At 34.2% G+C, this 24,632-nt stretch overlaps 3 protein-coding genes across 11 annotated transcripts in view; 2 read left to right on the forward strand and 1 right to left on the reverse strand.

Annotated features, from left to right (window-relative positions):
• Positions 1-2,519: 2,519 nt before the first annotated feature.
• Positions 2,520-7,872, forward strand: LOC106103426 (helix-loop-helix protein 6). 4 transcript variants are annotated; one of them, XM_013283207.1, is made up of 6 exons: positions 2,520-3,396; positions 3,490-3,665; positions 5,058-5,178; positions 6,031-6,151; positions 6,434-6,524; positions 7,099-7,872. In XM_013283207.1, exons 1-6 carry the CDS (start codon positions 3,341-3,343, stop codon positions 7,215-7,217), a joined length of 684 nt encoding a protein of 227 aa, XP_013138661.1. In that variant the 5' UTR covers positions 2,520-3,340; the 3' UTR covers positions 7,218-7,872. The 4 variants fall into 4 exon arrangements, with proteins under 4 accessions (XP_013138661.1, XP_013138665.1, XP_013138672.1 ...); XM_013283211.1 differs by having other exon boundaries at positions 6,034-6,151; XM_013283218.1 differs by having other exon boundaries at positions 5,058-5,163.
• Positions 7,873-8,626: 754 nt separating this feature from the next.
• On the reverse strand, positions 8,627-11,647 carry LOC106102556 (probable palmitoyltransferase ZDHHC16). Of its 2 annotated transcripts, none has more exons than XM_013282085.1 (6): positions 11,632-11,647; positions 11,052-11,293; positions 10,826-10,973; positions 10,337-10,528; positions 9,883-10,138; positions 8,627-9,353 (listed from the first exon to the last, which is right to left on the reverse strand). In XM_013282085.1, exons 2-6 carry the CDS (start codon positions 11,102-11,104, stop codon positions 8,851-8,853), a joined length of 1,152 nt encoding a protein of 383 aa, XP_013137539.1. In that variant the 5' UTR covers positions 11,105-11,293; positions 11,632-11,647; the 3' UTR covers positions 8,627-8,850. The 2 variants fall into 2 exon arrangements, with proteins under 2 accessions (XP_013137539.1, XP_013137531.1); XM_013282077.1 differs by lacking the exon at positions 11,632-11,647 and adding an exon at positions 11,386-11,504.
• Positions 11,648-12,016: 369 nt separating this feature from the next.
• Positions 12,017-24,632, forward strand: part of LOC106103044 (circadian locomoter output cycles protein kaput-like) — a 15,911-nt gene continuing 3,295 nt past the window's right edge. For 2 of the 5 annotated variants that reach the window (XM_013282690.1, XM_013282706.1), the window contains exons 1-12: positions 12,020-12,429; positions 12,611-12,667; positions 13,489-13,637; positions 13,715-13,896; positions 13,988-14,105; positions 16,607-16,702; positions 16,976-17,036; positions 17,833-18,071; positions 18,641-18,788; positions 19,355-19,538; positions 20,640-20,807; positions 21,996-22,157. In XM_013282690.1, the coding sequence (XP_013138144.1) occupies positions 12,630-12,667; positions 13,489-13,637; positions 13,715-13,896; positions 13,988-14,105; positions 16,607-16,702; positions 16,976-17,036; positions 17,833-18,071; positions 18,641-18,788; positions 19,355-19,538; positions 20,640-20,807; positions 21,996-22,157 (1,545 nt within the window). In that variant the 5' untranslated portion in view covers positions 12,020-12,429; positions 12,611-12,629. The other 3 variants (XM_013282723.1, XM_013282715.1, XM_013282698.1) reach the window with 3 other exon arrangements.

The following is a 24,632-nucleotide window of genomic DNA, read 5'->3' on the forward strand; positions in this document are numbered from 1 at the left end:
AACGATCTTTTTACTTATAAATTTTATCTTCAATTATTTTTAGAATAGTGTTTATGGTCACACTAATTTAAAAATTAAAATTTAAATTTAACTTCTAGAAGTGTGCCCATCTAAAGATTTGTTAATTGTATCAAAATAAAAATAAAAATACATTTTAGTCAAGTAGCAATCAAAATTGCTCTAAAAATAATAATAACAGTGTTTACAACTATACCAGCTCACGTATTAATTAAGTGCAGTCAGAAAAACATTTCCAGTGGTAGGCGTCGGAATATGTTCCGGGTACTTTGATAGGCGCGTGCGAGCCGCGTGCCACTAGGGCCCCCAGCTAGGACTCCGCTGTTAGGGCTGCTCCTCCGTGGTCCATATACAAAGGAACTCGAACCACGTGCACTCCAAGGATAATCCCGAATCGGCATATGCACGCAAATAAATAAATTAACCAAAAACCTACCGACAAACGCCAGCGACTATAGACTGTTGGTTTTGAATTTAAATTAATTCCAGTATAAAATCAAATTCACTCCGATTTAAAATAAATCGTAACTAAATCGAGACTATTTTAGAGATTGCGCGTTTTTCCTTGAATTGCCTACGTTTACCCTTTAAAAAAATCCTTGACGAAAGTTAATTTCTTGCGTAAAAATCTTCTTTGTTCCATTCCTGTAGAGTTATATTTGGAAGGTCGGAAAGTTTAAAAAAGTTACCTCCGCCGACTTTGTGACATTTCAATTAAGGCAGCCGCTTAAACGACTTGTTTTTAGAAATGTTTGCAACTTGCGAAAAAGTTCTAAAAAGGTAATTGGCAAACATTTTGCCCAGATATATTTGTAAACAATTAGACGGAAATATTTCAACATGGCTACAAGATTGCGATCAGTGACGTACGAACATTACTAACAGACATCGTCAAAAACCAATTCAATGCAAACATATTCAGTAAATCACTTCACATTAACATCTGCGTTGGGTGACAAGGCACTCGGCGTAAACCGACAAGAGCTCTCACACGAAAAACTATCAAACGCGTTCAAAGAGGGCGTGGTCGTGCAGCGTGTCAGTCGCGCGACAAACGCATGGTGGTCGCGTGCCACGACAATCGCACGTCCACCGTCCCCGGCAGTCACTCGCCGCGACAAATCAATTACAGGGGTCAACCCGGCCACGACTCCCGGATGGGAATTAGCACCAAATTATAGCTGTTGCGCGAATTACTTGTTTACAGTTAGGGCGCTACGCTAATTTGTAGACGAAACGATGCAAATTGTAGCGTAGCTGCTTGTAACTGAAGTACAAGGTTTAACCCTCTTGATGACAACTTTTACATATTTGCTTCTAAATGTATATTTATTGTTTCAAGCTGCGGGCGATGTTTTTTTTTTAATTTAATTCAAGATATATAATGAAATATGAAAATAAATACAATTAATTTCGCTTTAGAAGCGTCCGAGAGGCGGTAACATAAATGCTCTTAGCTTTTACCAGGAATATGTAATTTAAAGTCTACTTCGTGAGTTAAAAATAAAAGGCAAAGTTTATTGTTATTGAGAATGTTTTGTGCTGCAATATTTACTTAAATCTTTCTATTTTAATTTTACCTAGGGGTTGTGAAAAGTAAAAAACCGTGGTTTGAATAATGTAGTACATTGTATTATCAAGTTGCATTTTTATTATCATCCAATCTTCATAGAAGTCTTATGTTAATTTTATTCCTTTCACATTAGGTCGGTTCTTTTAAGAAGGTTTTAGTGACTAATTTGTCCAAATTTTGTTTTTTTTTTATTCAGTGGTTGGATGTATTTGTCCCCTACGTATTATCCAAAAAGAAGACAAAATGTCTTAAAAATTTCAATGAAAACACATATTCAAACTATTTTAGTGTTTATAATTTCATATCTTAACGTTACAAGTCATGTCAGTTTTCTTAAAAAATACTTTAAGATAGTTTTAAGGCAACAATATTTCTGAAGACGGATCACCTAGGGGGATACCGTATTGGAGTTTGCAAGGGAGCTGGGCAGCCTCTTGGAAACAGCTACATGTTCTCCAACTGTCAAATGCAGTCGACTTTCGTCCAATGAGAGAGAGTATTCGGCATTGATCCACCGTCTCTCCCAGAGCGACAAAACAATTGGTAGACTGAGAAAATGTCGCAACGGAAATTTAGGAGACATTACATATAAATTTGAGATTTAAGAATTAAATACTACCAGAAAGTACTATAATTTTTATCCTTGTAGGTTAAACGAAAAAATTGTACTTTTTTTTTAAATTTCATAACGGATGAATGTGAAATCAGAAATCTAACCCCGTAGTCATTGATAAGGGAATAATATAATGTAAAAGATATTTAACATATGGACCAATAGTAATGATAAACTTTACGGTATTTTAGTAACTGCTATGTACTTCGTAACGAGAAAATAAAAATGTCTTACTGGTTTTAAAAAAAAACAACAGCCTAAAATGTAGATCTGGTAAAAGAATAGATAAAACGGGATAGATACCCCAACGAAGTATGAAAGTGATACCTGGTTCCTTGATAAATACATGGTAACCAAGAATTTCTCGTGTAAAATTTGAAGTATTACTCGTATATGTAATTGACGCTCTAGAGCTTCTCCATTGTTTTAATAATTGTGATCCTTTGTATGCAATTGAACACTATAATTAATATTCCTTACCACTAACAACTAGAATGCTAAAGCCCAATACAATTTAGAAACAAATTAAAATTAATATCTGTAAATCTGCTCCTACTAAGAAGGGAAAAAGGTAAAAAAAATATAAAAACGACTTCCAATATATATTACTTTAAAGAAATAACAGTTAATGTTACTGACACTTTATTAGATTATAATTAACGCTGTTTTCTGTACGAGCTGTTATAAAAAGAGGCAAAAAGTTATGGTTACTCGGAAAAGGAAAACGAATGAAATTCTAATTGAAATTCCACTTAAAAATTAATACTTACGTAACTGTTTACTTTCTAGAAGATCGCCAAATAACATTTCCACTGTTCTACCACAAAATCGTTCGGTGGCCCAGCCCCTTTACGCCTTAATATTAAGCGAACCGCCCCTCCACAGGGGGATGGGAGACTCAAAAGCACACTAACCCGCACTGTGGTATCCTAAAATAGTCGTTGTTTCAACCCAATAAACTCTACAATCGATTAACCTCGCTACCCACCCCAAAACACACCATCGCGACACACGCAATAAAATACGGAGCCCGTGGGGTATAAATTTATTTTACTGGCAAATCTTCCCCAGTACATTTCAGGTTACCGGCTGAAGTGTATTGTACAGTAATTTTTCCAAAGTGAGTGTAGTCGTTCATGATGTCTGGAGCAAGAACTCAAATCGCAGACTCGTCAACATCACCATCTTTAAAGTAAATATTAATATGTTACTAGTATGTTCTTACTTTTTTTTTTTTGGATTTACCTCAATTTAAGTACTACAATTTTTTTATTTTATTTCGTAGTGACAACCGACACTTAGACTTCAGTGGCTTAAAGTTTTCATACCCTGATGGGTCTGACGAGGAAAGCAGTTCGATGACTCCGGAGCTGCCGTCTTGTGTCTATGCTGCTGCCCGAAGCCGTCTGCAGCTGCCTTTAGCAGCCTACGTACACCAACACACACGGCAAATGCATACAGGTAAGATACATTTTTGTAAAATAAGTGAAATCACAGGTAGCCATAAGGCTATAGGCTATAGACTATAGGCATAAGCCTATTATCGCCAATGTTAACATAACATAGCGTGCGCCCGTGTTACTGAATGCGAAGGCAGGATAAAACATTTTCCTGGGGTCGCCTTGATTAGATATCGATTGTAAATCGATTTCTTTGTGTCACATTCACATTTTCCTGGGGTCGTGTAGAAGTGCAGTGTAGATGTTAGAAGTGCGTTCCATGGGATCATGAGATAATTTTCATTTGAAATTAACGACAGAGGCAGTTTTAATGGTCTTTTAGATTTCCATCCCGATTGCAAAAGAATTAACCTAAAGTTTGATCATATCAACCCATAACTGTGAGTTTCCAGTATGGTACACTTAAAAGAAATAAAAATATTGTGTTTTAACGAACATTTTGACGGCGGAATTTCACCTAAAACAAATTAATATAAAGATACTTTAATTCAATTAAAAAAATAAAACCAGATAAATATGCTTTACAAATTTAAAACGTTGTTTTGTACATCATCTACTAAAGTATATTACGTGTTGCTAGCTTGCTAGTACGTTTCCGTGGAATTAAAAAAAAACAATAAAAAATATAGGCTATGTTATTCACTGATATCGTAGCTTTTTAATAGTGATAGAATTTTAAAAATAAAATTTCACCGATTACAAAAATAAAACTTACTTAAACTGAACAAAAAATTTGCATTCATTTTTATTTCACTGTTGCCGATTTGTCCATCAATGTCGAACGCGTTTACGAAGAGCATAAAAATCGTGTTACAAAATCGCAATGAATAACACCGCCAATTTTGGTTGAATAGAAAAATGATTTTACTTTAAAATTTCGGAATTTAAGCAAATCCATAGAAATTATTGGTGTCATATCCATAATTCGATGCATTGACTGATGATAATTTCATTTGCCTTTGTACATAAACTATATAAACATTATGCCGTAACACACATAAAAAAAAAACATACAGACGAATGGAGTACCTCCTTCTTTTGGGAAGTTGGCCAAAAGTAATGTATTGTAAATGGCGGCTATCAATTTAATTTTGTAATAACAATATATTGCATAATGTTGGAAAAAGTTGGCTTCCGCTAAAGAGAACCTAGCACATTACGTCGCGGTCTAAAGATCTCGAAGACCACTAAACTTTCTTTAAGAGAATTTACTAAGCTAACGCGCTATAACATCAGGTGAGTTCGAAGTAACATGTTAGTCTTTTCGTTACAAAAATATTGAGCATCGAGAAGGATTTCTAGTGAAAATGTAATAGTTGTAAATAACGGATTTCTGAAGACTACGACTACCGTTGACGAGTATAGGCTGGTTTAAAACATCTCTTTGTTACAGAAGCGTTACTGGAAGCGTCAGTCGAGCCGGAATACCAGTGCGGCGGATCGCCATACCGCGTCCAGAGAGCCGCAGCCAATGTGCGGGAGCGTCGCCGCATGCTGAGGTCCGGCCCCAATGGGTAGCCCTTTTCATTGTATCAAACTATTTTAGCCCGTCGTACGTGTACAGCTTAAAGCAACAGCGGCGATCGTGTTATAACTCTAAAAAATACCGCCCGCCGTCACTACGCGGCTTAAAACTGTCCATGTAAGGCAGCCGTAATATTATGTCTACGTCACTTGATCTTTTTTTAATAATTAGCATTTTGTCTTCTTCAGTAAGTAGACGAGTAGTTGCATAGCTACTCTTCTAGCACACCGACCGAAATTTGCCTTGGTCTCCGCTAAAACATTGCTTTAGAACATAAGCCCATTCTTACATTGTCATAAACATGATTGAAATGACCTAAACAGTTTTTAGATCAGTCGGTCAGTCCAAAATATAATAGTGATATAAGTGACCTATATTTTCAATAGTGCCAATAAACCAAATTTATTAAAATAAATTAACCTAACAAGCGTCGTCTCTTTGTTGTGAAAACAACAAAAAATAATCGCAATATTTCGCGGTATTTTATGGTGTCTAAAATCAATTAGTCCATTTTCAAAATAATGAAACGCAATGTACAGAATCCAAAACAGCAATGCACTGGAGTTGTATATAAAACTTGTATGAATGTGGTCCATTCTGGCTATTTATACAGGAAAAGGTTCAATTCTCATAAACCGAATCTAACATAAAGACCACATTTCGTTTCGATTCGCTACTTCCCTTTTCCGCTGTGTTATGTAACAGCTCGGATACGAGTTTCACACTATAAATAAACTTCCAGCTATTAAGATATTTAGATACAATACTCATGAATTGGTAGCGAATCTTTTAGTTTTGTCACTCCATTTTCTAAAACGGTGGTGTTTTGTTGTGATTTTAGCAGTATAAACTCGGCGTTCGACGAACTGCGCGTCCATGTGCCGACTTTCCCGTACGAGAAGCGACTTAGCAAGATCGACACACTGCGTCTGGCGATAGCGTACATAGCCCTTCTTAGAGAGGTTACTATTTCACTTCCAAAAACATTTCTCTTAATCTTGACTAGGGTTGCCAAAAACTGTAGGTAATTTTTCTCTTCGCCATATAAGTGGAGAGCAAAATATGTGCATACGTGCGTCACCTTTCTTTGAAAAATTATAAAACATCAAGCATGTTGTATGAATTTGGGCAACCCTGATGTGAATGGCCAACTTGTATGTTTGACATCGAATATGCTTATCGATAAGATATACTGAGCCCTGGTTATAAGACTGTAAGTTTAAAGCATTACTTTATTCCTTTAGGTCTTGGACGCTGAATACGATCCTTTGACGTATGTAGAGAAATGTCTCCGCGGTGAAATCAAGGCCGATCGCGCGCATTGGAATACAAGCGGTAAGTAATATTATCTATTTGATCAAATTGTCTCGAATGTCTGCTTATACTGCATTTTATTTCCATAGACATTATAACTTCGTTTTAGAAAGCAAGAATCTAGTTCAAGGTCTTATTAACTGCATGTCAACATAATACGTGATCGTTAAACTTGACCGTGGATTTAAACAGAATGAAAAGATGTCAATGTTGTTTAACAGTTGTAACGACAGTGGAGACTCACTAATACACACCTACAATGTTCTACAGGACAGTACTATTATACATTCTATAACATTTGAATTTGTACAGTTGCGGAATGCCGCGGTGTTCCACTTCAGGAAAAATTGCCTTCTTAGATAAATAACTAATTAGATAGCAGTGAGTGTGGTACAGATACATTTATAAATTGCGTTATATTGGTTTTTGTTCCGAGTCTCGTTCTAAAATGATCAAACGATTGTAGCTTTTAAAGGGGGACCACCGACAGTTGTCCCGACTGTACATGTTACTCGGGCGTTACATTGGCTAGATAGACCCTATCAGATGGCGATGGACGTTTAATTCAATCAATATTTAATTTTGTTAATTACAGATCTCACTGCCCGCCTGTCTTGGATAAATTGGGAAAACCTCGGCGTCAACCCACAACGTCGCAGCATCCTTACATCCCTTGCTCTAAGCTCGGAGAACTTGCAGTACGCTCACAATTAAATATTATACCTTATACCTTAGGCCTTGCCAGCTTTTCTCTAAGTCGTTTAATATGATCTTTATCCAATTATAGTGAGTTAAATCTAGTCATTTTAATGAGTTTTTTAAATATTGAAATAGTTGAAATTCAGATTTATTTACATATTTAACAAGCATAACAGATTTTAGTAGTGTTGTCACTTGCAAATTTTTCTCTGTACAATCTAGTCTACATAATATTGTTTAGTCTACCTTCGATTTCCACTGACAATATGTCATTGGTTTAAAAAACTTCTACACTTGTGTTACGGTAGTGGAAACCTACGGCAACAGTAAACAGTACGGTGATATTAAAATAGAAAACTGTTATTTATATTATCGATATTGCTATATTTATTCTTAATACTGTAATGATGTTTTGTGTTGAAAGCTTCAATGTTTATATAGTTTTGTCTTCCAAATACACAAAAAAAAACCTATCGCTTTTACTAAGCTTCTAATTGTTAATAATAGTAATTAAATAGAAAAAAACCGGTGCAATATAGATTAAATTTAATTTATTGCCAGTGTATTGTTAAATGGTTTTCCATACATTTGCAACGTATAACTTCGTTCATACTATGGACAACCATTACGTAGTTACTTATGTTAGATAAATATTACACCATAAATGTAATTTAAATGGTTTACGTAGCTTAATAAAAATAAAGAAAAAGTCATTTGGGTTTCATTTGTTGCACACTTTATTCAACGATTTAAAATCGATAAACTTTCGTCTTAAAATCTATTCTCAATAAGTACAAGTCGAAAATGTTACATAACTAACCGCATATGCGTCGCCAGGAGAGAGGGGCAAATGGGCAGGTGCCCCCCTCCCTAATAATTATACAATACAAAAATGTAAAAGATATATAAATCTACTGTGAATGATGATATTAATGGTATTTTACTTGAAATGTATAAAAAGGGTAAAAGGGGAGAAACGATCATGCCGAATAAACATACCAGGTCTGTCTACATCTGGACATTCACCTTGTTAAAGCGACATATAAAATACTAGCTTTCGCCCGCGATCCGTTCGCATGGTATTAAAAAAAAAGCGAATGTGAATATATGATCAAACCTATGTGCTCTTCCAATCTATTCTTAATTTCATTTTGATTCCGTTCAGCAATTTAGGCTACAAACTCTAACAGCCATCCATCCCTTTAAAGTTTCGCATTTATAATATTACTAAGATATTGCTTACATTCTATTACTACCAATGGAACTATCTATCATACTTCAAATCTTGATGATTATTCACTTTTATAAAATACTAGCTTTCGCCCGCGACTCCGTAAGCGTGGAATTAAAAAAAAAAGTTAGTAGCCTACGTGTTCTTCCAGACTATCCTCTACATCTCTACCAAATTTCACCGAAATCCGTTCAGCCGTTTAGGTTACAAACTCTAACAAACATCCATCCGTCCATCTAAACTTTCACATTTATAATATTAGTTAGAAGTTAGATTAATGGTGATTAAATTACTACTGGTATAAATTATTAAATATTAAGCCTTACAATATCAAATTTCTTACATATTTAAGGGAATGTAATCTTACAACTAGTAGAAGTGACTTAGCAACATTTCAGTATAATATAAAATAATAATCTATGGCCAGTCTTCAATTACATTATGTATGGTATGCCATGTTAATCCTGTGCCAGATGGTTTATGACCAGACGGCAATAAGACATGTCTAGTAAATGTCCTATCTTGGACCAACCCTAGAAATATCTTCCAATTCTTTCTTCTACCAAAATCGTACGGATTTCTATAAACATGTCTCGATGTTTTCCGTAATTTTGCATTTATATGGCTTTCAACACTTGTCTCTCCTCTGCTAATATTCTTCCCGTGCCACCTAACTAAAGTACCTAATGCACAAAATACTGATAAAGAAGTAACTGCCACAAAAATAACTGCTTTCCGTTTCCAAGGATGACTACTTATCAGTTGTAACTCTGATATAACTGGGATAGGTAGGTTATGTTCCCTCGGAGAGTTAATGGAATCATATTCTACAATTTCTTTAATAGGTATCAATGCTCCTGTTTGATTAATTCGGACTGGATGACCAATTAGATCAGGATCATTATGTGGAATGTCAGCACCTGCAATAAAAAAATATAACATGGATAAGACTACCAACAAGTGACAGTTTAACAGTGGTAGTGCCCGCTTTAACATCTTCGCACGAATGGGCCGGCTCGCCCGGTGTAATACCACGACCACACAGAAAACAGGCGTGAAGTGGCAGCAATTCCGCGCACAGTCTGATGAGTGTGGTGCCGGAGGCCTAACTTTAGTCCCTTTTCCTTTCCACCCTTTTCTTAAGGGGAAAGGATGGGAGGGAAAAGTGGATTTGACGGTGGAGAAGATGCATAAGAAGGGGAAATGTCCTCTTTATGTGCAGCGGTCGCTTTCCATTTCGGTGGATTTAGGTGGCCGCTTGCTCGTTTGTCACCTCGCATTATAAAAAGAAAAAAAACCTAATTAAAGAAACAATTTCAACATTAACAAATGTGTTAATATCAGTTTAATGTGATGTAGATGTTTACTATGCTGTATTATTGCTACAATATTTAAAAAAAAAAGATTATAATATCCATGTAGAAATGTTTAGTATTTCATTTTACTTACTTGGATCATACAACCATAGCACTTGAAATCCAATTTCAAATCCAAAAATTATTAAGAAAGATACTCCGGCGACCATATACACCATATAGAGAAAGAAATGTCTAGCATTGTAGTAGCCAACACAGTTGTTTAACCATGGACAGTGGTGGTCCATAGCAAGGATGCATCGATCACAAACTGAGCAGTGATGGGTCCGAGGTGGCTTTGGTGATATACATTTCTTACAAATACTGGCCGCTTCAGATATCAGTGTGCCCTAAAACAATATCATCATAAAAAAATACTTTGTTTTTTGTACTGTCAATGTTGATTGCATACTTTATTACAAACTTTACTTTTAACTTTAGAGAAATTAAAAATATAACTTATGTTTACTGCTACCTATCTGTGAAACTATTTAAAAAAAAATTCTGTAGTTTTGCACCTCATTACAACAAATGTCTAAAGTACTTACATGAGGGGGATAACCAGGGGAAGTAGTAACTCCTTTATAATAATGAAATATTATGTTAAGTAATAGCCAATTACCAAATAGTACTAAAAATATAGTAGTACATGGATCGCGTTGCCACCAAAATGGCAATCCAATCCAATATGCAATCAACACAACAGCTGTTGTCAAAACTGTTACACAGAAAACAAACACCTGAAAAAAATAAATTAAGTCTTTACATAAACACATAGGTAACTGATCCGAAAGTAATTTCAAATTCAATTGGTGTAGAAGCTTATTATTCCAATTGGGCTGCTTAAAACCTGACTATAGGATGTCTTACATAGAAAACTATTGCTACAGGAAGGGAAGGTAGCTGTTATGGTGAATATAAGAATAGCGAGCTAGGATGGCCTTTATGATCATCAATTATGAGATGGATAACATGGAGGAGCAGGCAGTCTTGTATGTATGCATACTTTTTATAAATAAAACACACCAGATACTTACTTGTCCTAGATTACCAGCAAAATTGTCCACTATCCAAAATATGGGTTCCAGCAAACAGTCAATCACATAACTTTGGCTCATGTGTTCATTGTATGTTAGAGATTGCATTGTCAATTTTATCTGAGCTAACTTCCATATTATGTACTTTCTAAAATGAAAAAAAAAATCTGTGAGAAGCACTAAACAGTATCATACTTATTCCATGCAGCATAAAATTGTAACTTACTTTATATTGGAAAATATTCCTCTCCATTGAAAACGCCAATTTATGGTAGCCATGACGGTGTTTGTAATAAACACTAATATATTATGAACTCTCGTGTTACTTTGCTAATCAAATTTACGTAATTTTACATGATTTCTTCTTTTGGGACTTCTAAATTTCATTAAATAATTTACAAATGTAGAAAATGCTATCCAAAAGCATGCTTAATTCCACCTAGTTAATAAATCAAAGACTTGCAAACCCTGCAATAAGGAGAATGGGAAATTTGTCATCCTCGAAGATTTGCAGTTAATACATAATACTTACTAATTATTTATATTAAGAGATTATTAACATCAACAATTTAAATTTCGCAACTTCTATGTTTAACAGTGACCAGTGACAATCACTGTTGTCAATCAATTCAATTGTCAATGTCTGGTCTGACATTCCCTGTCAAGTTATTCGACAAGGCAATGGCAATTTATGTGCTGTTTAGATTTCGTGCAAATTATGGCATTCGGAAAAAGGTTGAACTAATAACGTCAACTTGAAAGCGTCATTCATCATATATCAACCAATGGGAGAATAAAAATGTTACCTTTTTAATTTCTGGAAAATATCACATAATGAGTTGAGTTGTTTGGTTTACTTAAATTAGGACCACGGGTATGACGACACTAACATTCAATGTTATAAAGAGAAAAAATAGTTGTATAAAATGTAAATTAAACTTTTAGTTTTTAAATCACCGTGAAATTTATGTACGCGTATTAATTTAAATATTGAACGATTACTACGAGAACTGAGTTTATAAGTTTTCAACAAAGACGAATTTGGCTATAAGTTAGAAAATTTTGATTTGTTGGTAACCCCAAAAACTGGTTGGTGCCCATCTGTATTAGACCGTAGCGCCCTCATGACATTAAGGGCAAGCTATAATTTAAAAAATCTCGTGGGTTTGTTTGTCTTTAGATTTGGTGATATGTCATGATAGTTACAGTTTATTATAGTTATCTGTTATTTACTCTTTGGTTTGGTGTTACGAATGTTCTTGTCTGATTCTGACGGAATTCGCTCGGGAATAATTTGGAATTTTGGAAATAACTTGCATTAATTTGTCTCTGTACTTGCGTCTTACGTACGTTTGTTGAAAAGTAAAACCATTTCGATTGAGAGTTTACGAGTACTCGGCGAGACGTATACTTTAGTGTCGGTCTCAAATACTCCACAGTTTGAGTGGTTTGTCCTGATTAAGTTCGCAGTAATAACATAATAGTCCAGTCAGTTATTGGCGACAAAAAAGCAAGAGTTGTTGTTTTAACAAATATATTCCAAACACTAATTTCAATGGAATATCTTTTGTGAACGAATACTACCTACTTTCAGTATATAAGAGGTATTTATTGTATTTTTCCGAACTAAAGACATTGTATTGTGACTATTCTTGAATATATTAATGCGAACGCAATATAGGTGTAGTGTTTTAAACGTATGCAGTACGAGTTGAGAATTGAATACTTTGAATATTGTGGTTTACGAATTTTCAAATTAGTGTAATATGTATTTTGCATTTGCAGAAGAATTTCAAAAGTAACCATGGAAGACGACAGTGACGATAAGGATGATACAAAACGGTACGTTCTGGAACTAAATTGGTTTTGTTCTTTTAATAGCAGCTTTTGTTTCCCAAAGTATATACAGTGGAGTAATGATCAAACAAAGATCCTCTTATCTGAACCACACCCGCCTTTCCTATCTGCAGATGTTCCTAGATGTTATCCTCGCTGCTCTCTGCCTCTGTAATTGTTAATGCTACTGTCAGCTACTGATTGCCACTGGAGAAACTAGTGCTTGAATTGATAGTAGAATTATCATGAGTTATTTAAATAAACTTTTAAATACCTGTCTTTAAAAAGTTTGTGACTTAGTGGCTCGTCACCTAGTAATCTTGCCTGGGCAGATTTAGAATGGTGACTTTTATTCATTACTTATTAAGTGTGTATTGTTAAATCAATGCAGAACAGAAATTATTAGAACCAACCTGTTTTCCGAATACCTATTTTCCCTAACTAGTTTGGATGACTGATGCTTAATCTTAAATAACATATAAATGTTATAATATTACATGATAGAATTATAAAATGTGTATAGACCCTATGTTGAGATAATTGTTTAGTTTTAAAAGTTTACAATATTCAAGCCTTTAAACTTGTCTGGCGAGTTCACTTGCATAAATAGAAATAAGTGGTTTACCATGTCAATTTAAAATTATCAAATCAATTAAGGGTAGGCAATGCATCTGCAATTACGGATGGTTATGTGCAACGGTCACTTTCCATTTCGGTAGATTTAGGTGGCTGCTTGCTTATTTGCTACCTTTTGTTATTAAAAATGAACTATATAGGTATTAGTCCACTGTTGTATTATTTTACAACATACATTTTTTATGTAACAGGAGAACACGCAACTTGAGCGAGAAAAAGCGTCGGGACACCTTCAATATGCTAGTAAATGAGTTATCCTCAATGGTCACAACCAGCAATAGGAAAATGGACAAATCTACAGTTCTTAAGTCTACAATATCTTTTCTAAAGAATCATAATGGTATGTTACATGTATATTTTGTTCTATAGTACCAATTCTTTCATTTATCAGAAACTGACTGGTCCTTTGTATTGTAGAAGTGACTGTCAGATCTAGAGTTCATGATGTCCAAGAAGATTGGAAACCTGCTTTTCTATCCAATGAAGAATTCACATATTTGGTGCTTGAAGCCTTGGAGGGTTTCGTTATGGTGTTTTCAGCAACTGGGCAAATTTACTATGTCTCTGAAAGCATAGCTTCATTATTGGGACACAACCCGGTAAACATTTTTTATCTTTATTTCTTCTACTAACAATTCATTAAATTGGGAATTTAATTATATATTTTATTTAATTATAATACTGTTTTAGGCTCATTTGATAAATGAGAGCATTTTTGATTTGGCATTTGAGGATGATCGGCCAAATTTGTACAGTCTCCTTCAGAATCCCAGGACTGCTGTTGATCCTTCTCAACCTTTTTTACGAGGTTAGTTAATGGTTTCTTGATATCATTTGTGCAGATTATACAAACATTTTATATAACATAACAGAAGCGGGTCTATCCCTTACTATGGGGTACTAATGAGGAGTATAAATGCCAAATATGTTAACACATACTATACTATTATTCTTAGTGTCGCAAGCAAATGATCTAGGCTAGTTCTAAGGGGCGAGCAGCTATCATTAAATTAGTATTTGTTCATATCTATTTTACATATTTGGATATTATTGTCCAATGTTTTATACTGTTTTAATATTATGCAATTCCCAATGCTGCGCTTAAAATTAATGTTATTCATTTGTGTAAATTTTAACTAAAAGTTAACTTCTCAATATACTTAAACTGGTAAGGTTGAAAGACCTTTAATTTTGCATTTACACACCAACTTCAATTTAGCATACTGGTTATGTACCTATCTTATTGACATGGTGTAAACGTTTCTTGTGAAATAATAATATTGTATATTCTATTAACCTAACTGCAGACATTTTCTCATCAAATATTGCGTCTCACTTGCATTGATTTCTATGTGATAATCTGACCTCTTCAATATTGTGTCATATATTATTTTAAACATATTTATAAACTAGCATTCGCCCGCGACTCTGTCCGCATGGAATTAGTAGAATTAAAGTAAGTAGTCTATGTCTTCTTCTGGACTATATACTACATCTATGTCAAATTTCATCAAGATCCATTCAGCGGTTTAGACAGAAAATTGTAACAAACATCCATCCATCTTAACTTTCGCTTTATAATATTAGTATGAATCAATAGTAAGAGACTGCATTATGCGAATTGAAGATGTTTCTATGATCTATGTATAGCTGTGGATATTTCGGTAATGATGATGTCAATGGCATGCAATCGCTTATTTAATTATTTATTAAATAAAATCAGTACCAAACAAATGAAATTCGGTAATAGCTATCATTTCATTGCAGGCTGCTTATTTACTATTATGTAACGCTGTGCGTAAGCCTCACTACATATTCAGTTCTTTTTTTCTGAAAAGAAATGCATGTAGAACGATATCGAATGTATATGTCGCCGATTGATTGTTAACATAGTTTGTAATCTTAAGAAACATGCTTTTTGTAAGTTTCCACAATCGTTCTAAGATATAAATATAATACATTATGTACATATGTGTATATCGATAAAATTAAATTGCCTAATATGCCCTTATCATAACTGCATAGTAGCTTCATCAATTTAGATAATACTAGCTTTCGCCCATGACTCCGTCCGCGTGGTATTACAGTGAGTAGCCTGTGTTCTTCTAGCCTATACTCTACGTCTAAGCCAAATTTCATCCAGAACCGTTCAGCCTTTTAGGCTACAAACTCTAACAAACATCTATCCATCCTTCCAAACTTTCGCATTTATAATATTAGTAAGATATATTTTTATATGTATATAAAATACATGTATGACCATTCACTACAATGCCGACATACAATGCCTTTTGATTCATTTAATGTACAGGATGTCGTACTGTGTAATTTATTGGGGAGCGTCTGGATCAGTGGATTCAGAAAGGCTGATGACCTGTTTTGTTATCTTACTTGCTTAATATTATAAATGAACTAGCTTTCGCCCGCGACTCCGTTCGCGTGGAATTAAAAGAAACAAAAGAGAGTAGCCTCTGTGTTCTTTCAGACTATCCTCTACACCCATACCAAATTTCATCGAAATTCAGCCGTTTAGGCTACAAACTCTAACAAACATCCATCCATCCATCTAAACTTTCGCATTTATAATATTAGTAAGATAAGAAGTAAGATAAATGTTTGTTACTACGTAGCGTAATATCGGCTCAACGGATGTCATTGATTTTGGCATATTCATAGAAAATAATCAAAAAGGGCACATGAGCTGTGTATTAAGTGGAATACTAATCTATAATTATAAATTAACCTTAAAGTAAATAAGAGGATATTAATAACATTGAAGCGATGTCGCGGGCAACAGCTTTATTTGTAGCTCTGAAACGTCTATTCCGTATTACAGAATATTATGCAATTCATGTATATGTTAACATAATGGTCCGATTAAAGGTGTGAGTATTAAGACCGTCCTTCGTAACACGTGTTCGGACGCAATGTTCGCGTGACCGTTCACGTGCGTTATTTGTAAACTTTATGTAGATGTGAACTTTCTTAATTTCAAATCCCGGCTTATTTTCGTTCCTAGGAAAATATTGAGCAATTTATAATTCAAAGTAGTTTGTTTCGATAGTTGTGCAACGTCACGTTTGGAGGATTAATATTTATACATATCGTTGCGGTTTTTACTTGACCCTTGTTTACACTGCCAAAACATGTATGAAACATTTCTATCCTTTTTATTCTATTTCATGCGACAGAGATAATTATTTATGTAAAGGTGTTAGGCACTTCTAATTCGCGGTTACAGCGGTAAAATAAAGAATTATTTTTAAACGTAACAATTATAATAAATGGCAACATTTACGTATATTCCAGAAAACGAGATCAAGTTCCAGTGTCATCTACGGCGCAGTACATTGGATTTCAGAGATGAAGCAACCTATGAACTTATAGAATTCAATGGACATTTTCGTAAGTAATTATTACTATTACATTAATATAGTTACTGTTAACGAAGCCTAGCACCGGCTTATTAACGAAGTTAACGAAGACAAGCCAATGTTTGCCTTCGTTAACAAGTTTAAATTCCTGTAGCTTTGTTTAAACGCCGAGGAAAAAAATATTTTTGTATGTAAACTGTAATGATTCGGTTAAGGAAAATAAATTCTTTATTAAGGTTAATTGGGTTTTACAAAACTACATATTGATGTATTTTAAGAACTTTTTGCTATTTGTTCTTTGTAGGTACAAACATGGAGCGTAACGAAAGTAACGAACTATCTAGATATCAAGAACATGAGTCAAGGTAAGAATAATACTCTAATGTCAGGTACTAAAATAGCTTCTCAGCGTGGTTCAGCGCGGCCGTTACGTCTAAAGTGTCAGACTTTTAGAATAGGAGCTCCCTTAGGGTTACATTAATTTCTTTTTATATACCTAATGAGTTCGAGTAATTTTATCCCTGTTCAGATTTTTATATACTTATAGTCGAGCCGCCTCTAGTGATTGTGTCGCGACATGGTGATTGCGCTTTTATAGGTAAAATTGGCGCTCGTTATTACTTGATTTGACTGAATGGTATTTATTTATAGATTTGTATTATAGATACAAGTAATTTCGAATAATTTCGCCCTTTTCATATGGTAACGTTTGTAATTTATTATGTTTCAAAAAGCAATTCTTAGATATGTTCATTTCGTGTCTGATTTAACACATACGAATTATGCGAAAGAAGACATTTGCACGGTATTTTCTTGGTAGTAAGGTTTTTTTTATTTCGCACTGAGGTTTATAGGAAATAAAGTGACGAAACAAATTCTATGAACATGGAGCGTTGCTCAGTTTGAAAACTATTTAGTTAAAGTTTCATGGTTTTAAATGCTGGTCACGTTGACGCGGCTTATGCCCGTTTGACAATCCACCCGCTTAATTTCTTAGGCTAAAATTTATCCAACGTTCTTACGGCGAAAATATGATCAACCAGCACGCTTCTGCAATACAAATCAAAGATTTGTTAAGTTAAACATTTTGCATTGACACGGCGTAAAAACTAGGTCACCTTTAAATTAGTGGGGTCTTTTTTGACAATGTGTCGTTTCCAGGTTGCTGTTTGTGTGTACCGGTCGGCTCTACACACCACAATTAATTCGTGACGTGTCTCTAGTTGATACGAATCGGAATGAGTTCACTTCACGACACAGTTTAGAGTGGAAGTTTCTTTTTCTGGACCATCGTGCTCCGCCTATAATCGGATATTTACCGTTTGAAGTGCTTGGCACCTCTGGCTACGACTACTACCATTTTGACGATCTTGAAAAAGTCGTTACATGTCATGAAGCATGTAAGTAATGTTTTTATGTTGCAGTGTGATATTGTTTTCTTTTTTTCATTAACGTAATAATTCGCTATTTCTATTAAACTTCGATGTCAATTATTACAGTACCAGCTTTACCCCGCGATTGCGTCCGCGTGGAATTAAAAAAAAAAACAGAAATGAGTAGTCTACGTGTTTTTCTGTACTGTGCTCTATATATGTATCAAATTTCATCGAAATTCGTTCAGCCGTTTAGGCTATAAACTTACAAACATTCATCCATCTACAGTACATTATATAATAGTATGATAATCAGTTATCGACATATAAAATTGATTGAAGCTAGGTTAATCGTTATAAAAGGAACTAGCTTTCGCCTGCGACTCCGTCCGCTTGGAATTACAGAAAACGAAAGTGAGTAGTTTATGTATTCTTTCAGAGTATTCTCTACGTCGATGCCAAATTTCATCGAGATCCGTTAAGGAGTTTAGGTTACAAACTCTAACAAACATCCATCCGTCTAAACTTTCGCATTTATAATAATAGTAAGATTAGTATATAGCTATCATTTTATTTATGCTGGACATAATTTATAGTGATGCAAAAAGGAGAGTTGACATCGTGCTACTATCGATTCCTCACCAAGGGTCAGCAGTGGATCTGGCTTCAGACTCGTTTCTACATAACATACCACCAGTGGAACTCGAAACCTGAATTCGTCGTTTGCACGCATCGGGTAGTAAGGTAAGCTTCTTAATTATTTGTTAACAACATCTTTTGATGTTAATTTTCACACATATTTAAACTTTTAATAGTCTAATAAGGCAAGCGGCCACTTAAATCCGCCAAAATGGCGAAGCGACCACTGCCCATAGACATTCGCAATTGCAGATTCGTTGCCTACCCTTATACGACGGAGGAGGAGATGTTTCCCCTTTTTATGCGCCTCCTCTACCGTCAAATCAACTACCCTATCCAATCCTTTCCTTATAAGAGGGTGGAAAGGGAAAGGGACTAAAATTGGGCCTACGGCACCACACTGAACTACGTGGAATTGCTTCCACTTCACGCCTGTATTCTCTGTGGTTGTGGTATTACACCAGACAAGCCGGCTAATGCATACGTAGATGTTAAAGCGGACTCTACTACTGTTAACTATAGTAACAGCAGATCAGTATTTAAATGCATAGTTCACCTTAAAACGGTGTATTTTTAAATCTTTAAAATAATGCCACTCTAAATTTAATGACATCAAACAAATTAAGAATTTTGTCTTCTTGAATATACGTTAATTGTAATTATATATGCAGTTACGCCGATGTTGTGAAGAGTACGAAACAAGAACAAAGTGAGACGGAAACAGCGATAGAAATGGAAGCTAATCAAAGTGGGAAAGAGACGGCAACTGAGGCTGGTATGGTGCCGTTACCATCTCCTACGTATTTGTCGGAAACCGGGGATACGTATGGTGGATCTTATCAAACTATGTCACAAGTATGTTATGTGTACATTTTGATTTATGTATTTTCGTTTTTTTATCTTAATCGATTATTCCTGTGGTCCTTCATTTTTATATTTTGGGGTAATTGAGAATCTTATGACTCCTAATGTCACTAAAATCAAAACAGATTTTAGAATTTCGACTTCAGCTATAAATGTATCCTAAATGTTGATATTGTTAAGTTTAAATAGCACAAAAATAAATTTTTCATACCTCTTAACTTAAAGTTGCATAGATGTTTGTTGGAAAGTATCTTAACTATCACGGATTATGAAAAAAGCCTGAATGTAAAATAATCTAGAAGAACACAGACTACTATTTAACTAGTGAAAGCTAGTTTTAGATTAACAGATAGTTATTTATCACTAGCTTTCGCCCGCGACTCGGTCCGCATGGGATTAAACAAAAATTAGCCTATGTATTCTTGTAGACTATCCTATGTCTGCCAAATTCCATCGAGATCTGTTCATCCATTTAGGCTGCAAACTATCAAACATCTAAACTTTGGCATTTATAATATTATAGTGTGTCTAAATAAGATAGATTAGCTTGATAAATGACGCATATGAAGTATCCAATTCAATTTGTATGAAGGGAAATACAATACTTAGTAGACAAGTATCGTAGTGACGAAACAAACACACGTAGCGAACAATTTTGAAATACCAATAATCGGTTTAAATAATTATCGAACTCAACTAAAATTATTATTTTCTTATAAACTAATTTATAGGACAATTCTAGTATTGGTTTTATTGTAGAGAATGCTGTTATTTCTGTCATCGCTAAGATGACAGAAATAACAGCGAAATCGAATTCGATTACGGACGGCTGTAGTAGTAATAAACATTTATTTACTCTCATTATTTGTTATGGTCATTATTAACTTGAGAAAACAGTTTTTTTTTTTAATTCATAAGTTATAACTATAAATCTATCGATTCCAACTTCTATAAGAATAAAATCGAATATCGATAAGATTCATGACTGATTTTACACAACCCTTCCGTACTAAATTTGAAGTGAATTGTCAAACTAATCTAAATTATTTAGACACATTAAAGTTGAATTTTTATTTACTTATTGTATTTCAGCCGGATTCTGTGAAGTCAGCATCCGGTAGTACTAGTGGTACTGTGACGACTGTATGCACGGCGGGGACCACTTCCTCCTGGCCTCGCGGTAACCAGAGGTACATCGGGTCTGATAATGGATCTCTATCAGGAGAATCCCGATCCTCGCAAAGAAATACTGTTAGAGAGGTGAGAAAGACACTTAACACTTAAATGCACCATTTTTTCGTTTTAAATACCATAAATTGAAACGGGTAGTAATTTGAACGTAGCATGAGAGATAAATAAACAAAAAAATGATTTTTCAAAATAATCTATCGCGTGAGGAAGAAAAGACTGATGTATTAATGCATGCATTTAATAAATGTTTAGAGTAGACGTAAACATTTTTTTTTCACCGGTAACTTTGTACGGTTATATCTCAATGTCTTTAACAAGTCACGATTCTTAGTGTTTAAATTATTTGTTTGTTTGATTTTGTCTACCGGACACCAGTAGCGCTAGTAAGATTATGTGAAAAATGTCTAAGTGAAGTGTCAACTATGCTTCTTCTATAGTTTTTTTAAATCTCTTTGGGTAACACCCACTATGACACTATTAACATGACATTAAAATTGTTAAGAAAAAGTAGTGTTAATTTAATTTAAAAAAAAGTAACTCGACTGACTTTAATAGAAAAACGAAATTATATGAATGACGAGCATAAACACACAACTTTGTAATGTAGGATGTCAGCAAGCTCTCAACATATATTCAAATAACTATTTATTTAATAAAATGCCTATATATTTCCACACTGTTTAATTTTGGGGGTAAATAAATTGGAAAAAACCGTCATGCGAAAATGGGACATAAACTACAAGCTGACATCAAAGAAGCAAGATTGCCATAGCAATAATTCTTAGCCAACTTCAAAGGGTCTTTGTTGTCATTTTTTGGTTAGAATTTTGGTAATTGTAAGCTTCAAATAAAGTTTTTATAACTTGATGCGGATGGAGTAAGGGAACAGCTAGTTTATGTTTATCTCGTATATACGAAGTCCAAGATACGAAATTATTGTAACGAGCCTTGATGGTAATGTGCATAATATGAAGTGTCGGTGACTCAGGGGTTTAACACTTAACTTGTAATCTACTTGTCCTGGTTTCGAATCCCGCCATTTGCTAATGTTTAGATATTCCAAATTCACATGTATATAATTTTCCCGACGTTATTACGGTGAAGGGAAACATCGTGATACTGCACATATCGGCGAAGAAATTCAAAGATATGTGTAAAGTCAACTTGCAGGCCAGCGTTGTTGACTAAGGCCTAATTACTAAATTATGGGGGAGCCTTAGTGGGGACGTATAGTGAGTTGGTGATTATGATGTGCAGACGCACAAGCGCTTGGAGCCGACGCTGGTGCCTCAGTACGGTATAGGCGCCCAGTACTTGGAGCCTGCGCCCTACGTAGGCGCGGTCGGAGTCCCCGGAGTCCTGCCTGTCTCGTTGCCACCGCTACCAGTTATAGTGTCGCCGGACCAAACTCAAATTCAGGTGAGTTTCGCGAAGACCGGATTATATCTCTTTTACGCAGAATTTTTATCGTGTTTTTTTTTTTCTTCTTTTTACGTAATATTAAAGGAAAATATAGATTCCTTATAAAGTAATGAGTAATAGATTTTTTTTTATGTTTTAAGTACATTTATATTTATTTTTATATGCAAATGTAAACTGCAACGCCTATTTGACCTAACTAGTACTTTTTTTGTCAATTAAAAGGTGATAAATTCCATAAAAATAAAAAAAATTGTATTTTTTTCAACTTTAAACAGAAGTATAGCCATTTAAAATGCACATTTATATTCGATACCGAGACAAATAGCTGTGTTTCAGAGACCTTACTAAAAGTAGACAAGAGAACTTTAGTACAAAAGAAATTACTTCAAATTTTAACGATACTGGAGTTCGGGAAAAAAATATTCGGAAAGTCAAATCCAAAATTTTGTAAAAAACAGAATTTCGGTGTTTGCAGTAACATTTGCATTTATATTTTGACAAGGTATTTGACTTTATAATTTAAATGATGAAACGCTGATTGAACTTTTATAATCTTTTTAGACATCAAGTGCTCCACAAATGTGGAATTACTGGAATTATGACTAAAATAACAAAACCACTCACACCCAATTTATCTGATCAATTTGGTATGATCAGCATTCATTAGCTTCACTAGTAACTAGCTTTTTCAACAACTATACAAGTTCACATGCATGTTCTAAGTAACCGTAGATTTTCACTGCCGAGATTACACGTTTAAAAAATGATGTAAAAAGTTGTACCAGCATTTTGACAATCTACGGTTACTCTTACTAAGAAAAATACTTTCCTACCTTATTCTCCCATATATGCATTCAATATTAACTTTGTGCCTCCTATTTTATTAATTTTATGTACTTTTAAATCTTAATAATTCTATGTCGTCTATTTCTTTTTTCACATATTCAACATTGGCTTTTAATTCTAAATGTGTAACCCTATTTTACTTTTTACTGCTATTAATAATTTTATTTACAGGCTTAGCTTCTTATAAGCTTATTTACAGTGTACTTTTATCCAGGAATAACAATTTATATTTAAAATAATCCATATTTAAAGTTCTCTATTAAATTGTATAGATGGGGACATAGAAGTTGTCACTATTGCCATTATTTGCTTCGATTTTCAATACTCAATTCATATGAGAATTACACAACTACAATAAACACACATATTAATACGTTATTCACACAGACATACAGTATTTCTAGAATATAGGGAAACTTATTTAAAATAAATATAATATGTTACATTGTATAGATGTGTATAGATCATAATGGTGGAGCACTGAACGCCTTCCGTTCGTAGACAGGCATTAAGGGTGAGTTGCATCATATCGCCGGTTATCGTTATTGTTAAAATTAATTCTAACGGTAACATTTACAGTAACCTTAACATTAACTTACTAACGTTGCACCGTGACATCTATTGTAAAAGTTATAGTAAATAGGGTTACAAGTGATAAAACACATTATCTCCCAAATATTTACATAAGTAATATTTTTTACATTGACATCATTTAAATTTAAATGTCAGGAAAATGTCTTAAAGTCCGTTGTCATTACATAATTTGGAAATTAATTCGTCGGTTGGTTACAATCGACGGTTATTATAAAATAAGATGGCAAGCACGAGCAAAACTTTTAGTTTTTTAGTTTTTAGTAGAACTCCACGTATAAAAACTAAGGCATAACGAAGAAAAACATCACTTAGAACTGATTAAATTAAATTTAGAAATATATATCTTAAAATCAAAAATAAATAATTAGTCTTTATTAAAATAGGTTTTTATTTATGTCTGAACTAGTCTACGAAAATAGTTATTAATTAATATATTTCTGTTACATTCATCATTACCCGAGGCTAATGGACTATATATTTCGTCTTCATCTGTGACAGCCTCTTCTTCATGCTGTGAAAATGGCATAGGGTCACTGACTTTTCTGCAGATGTTATGTAGCACAGCCATTGCAACAATGATTGCTTGAGCTTTTACTGGGTTAGTCCTGAGTTCCCAAGATAAAGAAGGGAACCTTTTTTTCCAACAGCCAAAAGAAAGTTCAATAATATTTCGCGTACGAATATGACTTTCGTTGTAAAGGCGTTCAGCCTCCGTGGTAGGATTGCGTAAAGGTGTGAGAAGATATGGTTTTACACCATAGCCTTTGTCGCCCAGCAACCAGAAATCATCATCAGAAAGTCATGGCAGCTGCCTGGCCAACGTGCCAATATGTTATAATAAATACATAGCTGAATTACATATTATTTGAACATTAAGGGAAAAAGAACTGTTTTCTATTTCTGTAGACTTCAGCATCATTTCCACCTGGAGATTCTATTGTTATATGGGTACAGTCAATAGCACCTATTGTTTTTGGAAACGCACAGATTTCATAAAATTTTCTGGCCTCATATTCCATAGCTTGCCTATTT

Source organism: Papilio polytes, unplaced genomic scaffold, assembly GCF_000836215.1.
Source record: "Papilio polytes unplaced genomic scaffold, Ppol_1.0 DF824292.1, whole genome shotgun sequence".
Lineage (NCBI taxonomy): Eukaryota > Metazoa > Arthropoda > Insecta > Lepidoptera > Papilionidae > Papilio > Papilio polytes.